A 10,349-nucleotide genomic window follows, 5' to 3' on the forward strand; every position below is an offset into this window, starting at 1 on the left:
AAAAGTCGTTTTTTGGTTCAGCCTTGATTAAATAGATTTGCTAATTTTTAAAGCTAAAAGAATTTAATGAACTTCTTGTCAAAATAGTTTTTCCTTTTAGGAACATAAGCAGTACCTTACTTTACCCTTTCAGTTAAGTAATGTGAGGGTGATCTCAGTCCCCTCTGCAAGTGGCCATGATCATTTGTAAACAGCCCTGTCTGCGTTTATAATGTATTATTTGTGGACATTTTTAGTGTTTTTAGTCAATATTAAAATCCGAAACCATACCTTTCTGTATTTAGACTTGAACATGAGTTCCGACTAATTAGTGGCCATGACTGATTGTAACCAGCCCTGTCTGCGTGCATTTGTTGTTATTTATTGATATTGTATGTTAATCAACATTAAAGTCCGGAACTAGAACTTTTCTGAATTTCTGGCATCTGTGTTCAATATGAATTGTTACTAATTAATCGGCTTGCATAGTTCATTAAAATAACTAGACCCTGCTCTCACTAAGTGCCAGTGTGGCCATCTTGGCTTTTGGGACATTTCGACTGTTTTTGAGCCATTGCACCTACCTTGGACCACTAAAGCAGTGTATTTAGCTACAGAGCTGTGACCTACACATCTCGACAAGCAAAATATCTTCCTCTGACTTTTCGGAGTGGATCAACCTTTTGTCGACTAGTATTTATTTTTATATCTATTCGTTTTTTATGAATTTGTTTCTTTTTGTTTTCATAATTTATTTATCTAATTTTATTTTTATCTAAAAGGCCTATTTATTTTACTTAGTTCATTGTTTTATTATAATTCTTTTATTTATTTAGTTTAAATTTTCAAATGTTTAGTTTAACCAAATAAATGTTTATATCCGAAACAGCTAGTTGTTAGTTCTTTTTTAAAGCCTTCCAACAAAAAGACAGTCGTCCACTAAGGTGGCTTAACCACACAGTCTAAATTAAAAATATGCTGATTGCCATGAATTTATTACTGATGATATAGCAGTGAAAATTTGTAAAAGGTATTATTTTACTTCTCCAAAGACCTTAGATTAAGTTTTTAAAGACTTAAAAAGTAATAATTGTTTTTTAGCATAAAAAGATTGCAAGTAACAATTAAAAAAGACTTTTATTTGTTTAAATATTTAACCAGTGTCAGGCACTGTAAGAACAGATCAAACATTTTCTTATCAGAAGCCACCAAGGCAAGAGTGTGGAGGTCACGGCCAGAAAAAGTTAATCTATCTTGAATAAGGTACGTTTTAGTCTTGCTAGAGAAAATTATCTTAAGTGAAATATTAGTACAAGTATTTTAATAATTACAAAATGTTAAATATGGTAATATAGATGATGTAAACGGCGAGCTATGTAAATATGATCATGATCAAATAACTATGATAACGTTCCAAAAATTTTTATTCAAGTGCAGTTAGAAGCAGAAATAATTATAAAGAAATTATCTCATTCAATGGTGAACTTGCATCAAGAAATCAGTGTTAATATTGTAATCCTAAATTTATTAAGAAATATAGAAGGCATATGTTCATATGCCCAAGTATGTTTTCCCTGCCATATTGTGTTTATACCTAATGTGAGTGAACTGTAATGAGAAGAGTTTATGAGTAATAAAAAACCTTGTCTCTCGAATCTAGTGTTATTTATTTACCAACATTGGTTATAAGCCCAGGCCACGACATTCGAGAGACAATAAAAGTTCGTGTTTTTTAGATTTGTGTGTAATCAAAGTAAGTAGTGTAAATCGATCCGAGTACGTGTTAACAGCTATTGGTTATTTTTTTGCTATGGATTCGAAGAAAAACATGGAAAACAGCTCTAGTTGGTCTCCTGGAGTTAAAAAATTACTCGGAAGGGAAAATTACAGCTCTTGGAAATTTTGCGACAGAGATGTATTTGACTGCCGAGGACTTGTGGGGTTATGTCACTGGAGAAGATAAGAAGGTGGATTCGAAGGCTAGAGCCAAAATATTAATTGATGAATCCTTTTACCCTATTGTAAAATGTTGCAAGACAGCTAAGGAAATCTGGGAAAAGCTAGAAAATACTTATTAAGACAAGGGCCTGTCAAGAAGGTTATCTCTTCTTAGAAAACTTTTTCGTATTGATTTAAGCCATTTTAGTAGCATGGAAGACTACTTAAATGAGATTTTGTCACTATCTCAAAAATTAGAAACTATAGGAGCTGGTCTTGAAGACGAATTCATTGGTGTTATTATGTTAAGTGGGCTATCAGAGGAGTATGAGCCTATGATAATGGCTATGAAGAGCACAGGTTTCAAAACTACATCAGATTATATTAGATCAGTGCTTATCCAAAAATCCTCTAAGGAAGAATCAGGAGAAGAATCGGCTTTGGTAAAAAAATCCAAGAAAAGTGATCGACCTACAGTGAGTTGCTGTAATTGTAAAAAACCAGGTCACATTTCTGTGAATTGTGCAGAAGGTTTAATTTGTTTTAATTGCAAGAAAAAGGGACTTAAGTCAACTGAGTGTAGAAAAAAAGGTTCTGTGAAAAAGAATGTAAACAACAATAATAAATCGACTTTACTAGCTTCCTTATCATCAGTGATATCAGACTCCAACGATTGGATAATTTATTCTGGTGCAACCTCACATATGACCAAGAACAAACATTGGTTAAGTGACTGTAGTGAAAACAAGCAAGAGATTTCAGTAGCTAACAATGAAAAAATCATATCAGAAGCTGTTGGATCAGTTAATCTTAGTAGATTAATTAATCATTAATAGAGATATTAATGTTTTGGATGTGTTGTATGTTCCACAACTGGCAACTAACTTGTCAGTCTGTAAAATGACAGATAAAGGTTATAAAGTTGTTTTTGACCGTGACCAGTATATAATTTATCAGAAATGTAACATAATCGGAAATGAGCTGCTGACTGCTTACAATAAAGGAGGAGTTTATAAAATAAGAAAGCCCCAGGCTGTAAATGTAGTGGAAAACTAATGAAATTAAACAGGTGAAAAAATTGCCTCATGATATGTGGCATCAAAGATTCAAAGGGCACTTAAATAGATATTATCTGAATAAATTAAAGAGTTCTGCTATTGAAATGGATTTCAGTGGTAATGGTGACAGTGATTGTTTAGCTTGTATCAAAGGCAAATAAAACAGAGAATCCTTTAATAAAGATAGGGGTGTGCAATCATCACGTAAGCTAGAACTCATACACTCTGATTTGTGTGGGCCTATGAGTGTTCCCTCTTGGAGTGGTGCTAGATATATGTTGACATTTACTGACGATTTTAGTCGGAAGACTTTTATTTATCTGTCAAAGAACAAATATGAGGCTATGAATAAATTTCAAGAATTCAAAAATGAGGTAGAAAAACAACTTGAGGCTAAGATAAAAATATTACATACGGACAATGGTAAGGAGTATACTAATAAAAACTTAAAGAATTACTTACGTAGGCATGGGATTGTCCATAAAAAATCTGCACCTTATTCTCCTCAACAAAATGGTGTAAGTGAAAGAGTTAATCGCACAATTATTGAGAAATCTAGGACCATGTTAGAGGACTCAGGTCTGGATCTAAGATATTGGGGAGAAGCAGTGAGTACCGCCACTTATCTTAAAAATCGAAACCCTACTAAAGCTCTCGATCATCAATTACCGGAGGAAATTTGGTCAGGTAGAAAAGTTAATTTATCTTATCTCAAAACCTTTGGATGTAACCCCATGAGATTTATACTTAAGGAAAATAGGAAAAAATTGGATACCAAGTCTGAAGAATGCATTTTTGTTGTGTATCCTGATGACTGTAAAGCATACAGACTTATGAACCCTTCAAACCCGAAGCGGGTTATTATTTCCAGGGATGTAAAATTTATTGAGAAGGCAACTTCACTTGAGAAACCGAATGAAATTTCAAAATCGCCCAGTGAAATTCCTATTGTTTTTTCTGAGCGTTCAAATAATTTGGATAATGAAAAACCGGAAGACGAAGTACCCTACAATGAAGAACTGGACAGTGAAGAGCCATTTTATGGTTTCGAAAATCAGGCTGAGGATGTTGATAACAATATTGAACCCACAGAAGAGAAAGATGTGACTATTCCTTGGGGATCGAAATGCCACTGTAAAACCAAGACCTTTCCTGGATTTGAGTTATACTTAGCCTCAAATGAAGAGGACATTGACGGACCGTATAAGAAAATGTGGGTGGCTGCTATGAGAAGGGAGATGGACGCTCTGAAACTAAACAACACTTTCGAAATTGTGGACCTCCCAACCACTATCAAACCCTTAAAATCAAAATGGGTTCTTAAAATAAAAAAGGATGAAGAACAGAGGATTTTCAAAGCTAGACTGGTTGTTAAAGGCTGTAGTCAAGTTTATGGGCGAGATTACTACGTAACATTCTCACCCATAGTTAAGTATTCTTCTATAAGATATTTACTCTCTTATGCTGCAAAAGAAGACCTTGAAGTAGACCATATGGATGTGACAACAGCATAATTACATGGCGAATTAGAGGAGGAAATTTATGTAATACCACCATCTGAGTTCCTTAAAGAGGCCGAAAAAGAGAAAGTATGGAGACTCAAAAAATCCATCTATGGACTCAAACAGAGTGGGCATTGTTGGAACAAAAACCTGCATGATAAACTAATAGATATTGTCTTTCTACAGTCGAAAGCAGATCCCTGCATTTACAATATGAGGAATAATAAATCTTGTCTAATAATAGCAATCTATGTTGACGATTTTATATTATTCTATAATGATCAAGTTTTTACCTTCCGAATTAAAGAAAAATTTCGAGATGAAAGACTTAGGAGCAATCAAGAGATGTCTTGGAATGGAAATTATTCGAGACCGTGTCAACAGGAAAATCAGCATTTCCCAAAAATCATTTGCAGAGCAAATTCTGAAAAAATTCAATATGGATAAAGCTAAGCTGACAAGCAACCCCATAGAACCTGGACTAGAATTCACTGAGAATGAGAAAGGAGAGGAAGATGATTGTAGGAATATTCCTTATCAAGAAGCAATAGGTAGCCTGCTCTACCTATCTCAAGTTTCCCAACTGGACATCACCTTTGCTGTTCATCTTCTCAGCAGGTACAACAATAATTATAGAAGAGTACATTGGAATGCTGTGAAGCGATAACTGAGATACATAAAGGTACGGTAGATTATAAATTGACTTTTTCAAGAGACGGAGGAGAGAATTTGAAGGTGTACTGTGATGCTGACTGGGAGAATAAAATAAATGAAAGATATTCAATCACAGGCTATTGTTTTTTGATCCAAGGTGGTGCAATTATTTGGAATAGCAAGAAGCAGAAAACTGTTGCCTCATCAAGTTGTGAAGCGGAGTATATGAGTATTTCTTCGACTCTTCAAGTGCTCCTTTGGATCAGGAATTTGATATCCGAAATCATTCCTAGTGTAGTGAGTGGACCTACTAAACTCTTTTGTGACAACATTGGTGCATTAGAATTGTCTAAAAACTCTATAATTAATGATCGATCTAAACATATAGATGTTAGGCATCATTTTATTAGAGAACATATAAAAAATAATGATGTTTGTGTAGAGTATATTGCTTCTGATCAAAACATTGGGGATTTCTTAACTAAGCCATTGAGTGGTCTTAAGCATAAAGTTAATGTTGAAAATATTGGTTTAATGTTTTAGATTTTTTGGTTGTTTGACTTTAATTGTTTCAAAATTTAGAATTATGGGGGGGTGATAATATTGGAATCCTAAATTTATTAAGAAATATAGAAGGCATATGTTCATTTGTTTGTTTATATCAGAAATTATATATTTTATATTAATAACCAATGCTTTCTCCTATAATCAAATATTCTGCAATTAATAAAAATTTGTAGTCTGTTACATTTATTATGTAAATTTTTCCATAGCAATCTGATAATATAGTGTTTCCATAGTAACGATAATATAAATAACTTAAGATTAATAAAAATACCAGTATATCGACCTATTTCTCTATAGAAACATGGAAAAGTGGAGTACAATAATGTATAGAGAACATTGGTACAGTGGTACTTAAGGGTGAGAAGGAATTTCAAAAATATTGGTTGGGTCATTAAGAGGTTACACCAGGAGCAATGGTTGCTCCATGAAGTAGACACTTCTTAGCAGAGCTGTAACAAGTAGTTGTGAAGGAGGTTGGGTTCATCAGTCCTCAAAGTCATTAGTCACAGGTTCTCATTCATTTTTCTTTAAATGAGTTTAGAACCACCTGTTGCATATTAAAGATAAGTATTATCTGATAAGTAACTATTATCATCATGATCCTGATTTTTTTATTTTTCGTTGTCTGCTTTTATCTGTTAATGTCTACTTCAAATAAAATTACCATACCTTAAGAAATCAAAATGAATAAACTGTACTCTATCTCATTTTCCATTTAATGTAAACCTGTCATCTTACTATGGATTATCAAAATATCAAAGAAAAAAAAAATGTTTTGCCAACCAAATATACCTTTCATGTGAAGCAGACTGGTTTATATTTCTATAATTAAGTTATAATTTTTGTTCATGAACTTTAGTGATATATATTTGTAAGTTTTGTGATTGATAAATATTATGTATTTTTGTATAGGAAGATGATCAGGGTAGCGATCAAAGGAGAAACAAAAATAGTTACAACTATTTTCCATCTTCCTATACATCACTTTTTACGGTCAATCATCTGAGGTAAAAAATAAAATTGTAGATAACAAAAGTGTGAATTTTGAACAATGAATCAACTTAATCCTACTTATTTCAAAGTTTCCCTTATTCTTAACCAACCTACCCCATCTCAGGGGCACATTGATGCTAAGTAAAGTAGGACGGCAATGGCACAAGATCTCAGGGACAATATCAGACGGTGCATCGAGAGGTTGCAGCAAGAGCCGGTACTTGCTTTTCCGGATTTCACTCGGCAATCTACAATAACAATAGATGCCAGTCAGTATGCGCTAGGAGCGCTGTTGTCTCAGGAGGGTGAAAGGAGAGAGCGCCCAGTGGCATACGCCAGCAGGTGCCTAATGGAGACAGAAATTAGATACATCACAATGGAGTGAGTACTTCTTGGAATAGTGTGGGCTGTCGATTATTTTAGGCCATATGAGTTCAGTAGAAGGTTCAAGTTACATACTGATCACAAACCACTCCAGTGGGTGGGAAAACTGAAGGAATGTCAACCAGAATTATAGGCTGGAAGGTGTTCCTACCCAAATATAACATGGATATACTATACAAACCATATACTATATAAACCAGGTAAAAAAAAAGTTGTTGGTTGTCTCGATTACCGTGGGACAATGAGGCTGCAAAAATGGACGCCAAGAGAGAAAGAACATGAGTGACCATAATTGACCTCTTGAAGCAATGGTGCACCAGGTGAGGGACAGCTTTTTGGAGATAGTTTTGGAACGGCCGCATCTCGTTGGATGGAGGAAGAGAATTTGACAACTCCTTGATCCGAAAGGAAATGAAGGATATCGATGTGATGTAGCACCTTAACACACCAAGAATAATTGAGGTCGAACTCCCTGATTCTCTGGAATTCGTTCGAGGTACTCTTTTTGCGTATTGCTTACAATGGACTGTTGTAGGGCGAAGTACTGTCCACAATTGCTTTCTATTTCTTCCCTAATGTGTTTTCGAAGTGCCTGGGGATATCACCTCTTCTTAACGTGCTCCTGCTTCAATGTGATTTTGTGCACCATTCTTCCTATAGCTCTCGGTACTTCCCCTTCTTTACAAAAAATATCATCATATTACTTCAATATTGCCTCTTTCCAACTCTCCCTCTAGTTAATCACGTCCGTTCTCGCTTACAGTCATACACTAGCTTCTGACAGCTCTACCTCTTCACCCCAATTCTAATATTCCACTGAAACCCCCTATTTTTTATTTTCGCTATCACCTTTTCCAAAATATCTCGTAGTCAATGATTATCTGGTTGTCTCGGGGCATTTTCCTCATTACATGGACTGTTACCCAATTCCATTTCTGATTTCCCTTGCTGCAAGGCCTACCCAAAGTGATCAACTGACAGTTACATACTCTGACCTGTAGTTCCCTCTTTCCATCACTCAATCTCTCTAGGGCCTCTCGGCAGACTAATGTGTTTCCCAGGATTAATCAGACAGCTTACTCCTCTCTTCGCTCGTATAATAGGCAAACCTCTGTGCTCCTCTCACATGGTGGTTCTCCAACGTGCGGTCGCCCCTCTGTGAGAACACTCCTCAAAACTCCCCTTGATTCTACCTGTTTTTTCGCTTCTTCTGCAAGTCCTGCTCTTGTCTTGACCACAGGAGATACCTACCGCTGATGCACCGCTCAATGATCTATAGGTCGACACTTTCACTAGGAGAGGATATAAATGGATAACCATATTTGATCTCTTCAGTAATGCGGCAATGGCGCATCAGGTGCTGGACAAGATGTCGGAAGCAGTGTTGGCAGCTTTCTGATTGTGGTTTCAATTCTACGGAGCTCCGGGGCGCATCTCATCAGATTCTGGTAGAGAATTCGATAATGCCTTGTTTCGAACATAAATGAAGGACCTTGACGTAACATGGCTTCTCAACGCACCAGTGCACCCCAAGAGTAGAGGAGGCATAGAGTGGCTTCATGGCACGTTATATATATTATATTATATAGGCTTCATCGATACTTAAGTTATATATATACATAACTTAGGAGTAGTAAAGAGCGAATGCAAAAAAAAAAAAAAACGTTATAAGGAACGAATGGAAGTGAAAGTGCCTTTATTGAGTCCAGTATCTCTGGACCGAATTTATTTTTTAACTATGCAACCTTTATTCTATAATATATTATGTTATAGTACTTTACAAGATACTCTTTTCAAAGATAAACAAACTTCATATTTCGCTATTGGACATTTGAGCCAGCAAGTTACTTATTTTTTGATTTTCCGCAGTCAAAATATCAACGATACGATTCACAAGGAAAACATTAGGTTTGTCCACTGATACAAATAGCTTTTATGCATATTCCTCACAAGCTTACTATATTAAAATACAACAAATAAAAACAAAAAATAAATAAATTAATTAAAATAAAAAATAAATATCTAGAAAATTTAAATAATAATTATTTTTTATTTTTCTTATTGCCAAATTGATTATTTTGTAGCCAGATTGCATTTTGAAAAATCAGAGGTCCATTTCGTAGATCAGAAACTCTTAGCGTAGGTTAATAAAAGTTGGATTGCAAAATATATTCTGTGGTTTGAATATTCAGGTTAGATTTATGTACAGGGTTTCCTGTAAGTGTTTACCAATATAACAGAAAAAGTCTCGGAAGTGAAATTCTAATAGACAAATAAGGGTTGTTTTCACGAAATAAGTGTTTCATTGTTGCGTCCCTTTCTTTTCATTACTTCTCCAAGTAGAACAGAAAAGTAACTTAATTTGAAAAATATTTGTACTTCTAAAATTTATTCTAAAACGTTTCTGATTATAATAAATTTAAAGAATTATTTATTTATTCTTCTATAACTTATTTTTGAAAGTATGAATCAGACAATAGTTATGGATAATTATAAAAAAAAATATAACATCCAATAAAAAATATTAAAAAAGTAAAAGCAAACAATAGGCTAAAATCTCACGATTCAGGAAATATTAATAGTAATTAATAATACTAATTAGATAGTTTAGAGTGCTACCAATGGGTAGTTTCTCTACACGCCTCTAACACTCCAATTTAACTTAGATCAGATTTACTAAATGTATTAAATAAATATTAAAAAAAAAAATTAGATAGTACCTAAGAGAAAAAAAATTAATGCAAATTATTTTCAATATTAGTGTAGAAATAAATAATAGCAGAATACCAATACAAATTTATTTTTATTATTCTCAGATTTAGGTATTGCTATGAGAAAGTTAGTTTTAGCAGCCTTGAGTTGCCGTATCGTTCCAGCCGGTTACCACTTCAAACGGTTTAGTCCATTACACTTCCTTCTATTTGTAAACAAAAACGTATTTTTCTCTTTACGATCGCTGTTTAAATGCCATAATTTCACGGAATGTCTCATTGGTTTCAGTGAACGGTCCTACAAGTGCCTATAAGGCCACATTTTTAAAAATTTATCGTTAACTCATATTTTTGCATTTTATTTTCGTTATTATTGAATTGGTGATTTTTTAACATAATTTCAGTAACTTCTATTTTCGAAAAACACAAAATGCACTTTAGAGATCCGAAATCGGACCATCCGTTCAGGAGTAAATAGAAAAGTAAATTTTGGTGCGTCCCATGAAGCGGTACATTTAGCCTTAACCGCAGGCTATGGCTCCTTGCGGGTACAGTAGTCGGGT

At 34.3% G+C, this 10,349-nt stretch overlaps 2 protein-coding genes across 2 annotated transcripts in view; both read left to right on the forward strand.

Moving 5' to 3' along the window:
* The window catches only part of LOC136797160 (zinc finger autosomal protein-like), a gene marked incomplete at its 5' end in the record, with an annotated part of 3,843 nt that extends 3,653 nt beyond the window's left edge, over positions 1-190 (forward strand). Inside the window, one exon of the mRNA XM_067052971.1 lies at positions 101-190. Within this exon, the coding sequence (XP_066909072.1) occupies positions 101-190 (90 nt within the window). The remainder of the gene's footprint in view (positions 1-100) is intronic.
* A 1,939-nt stretch (positions 191-2,129) lies between these two features.
* LOC136797161 (uncharacterized) lies at positions 2,130-2,750 on the forward strand. Its single transcript, XM_067052979.1, has one exon. The coding sequence runs from the start codon at positions 2,130-2,132 to the stop codon at positions 2,748-2,750; it is 621 nt and encodes a 206-aa protein (XP_066909080.1).
* Positions 2,751-10,349: the final 7,599 nt, after the last annotated feature.

The sequence above is a fragment of the Halyomorpha halys genome, unplaced genomic scaffold, assembly GCF_000696795.3.
Source record: "Halyomorpha halys isolate HHAL.00 unplaced genomic scaffold, Hhal_1.1 Scaffold92.1, whole genome shotgun sequence".
Lineage (NCBI taxonomy): Eukaryota > Metazoa > Arthropoda > Insecta > Hemiptera > Pentatomidae > Halyomorpha > Halyomorpha halys.

Excerpts from the sequence above, each read along its gene's own strand:
- LOC136797161 (XM_067052979.1), top strand. The coding sequence starts at position 2,130 with ATGGAAGACTACTTAAATGAGATTTTGTCACTATCTCAAAAATTAGAA.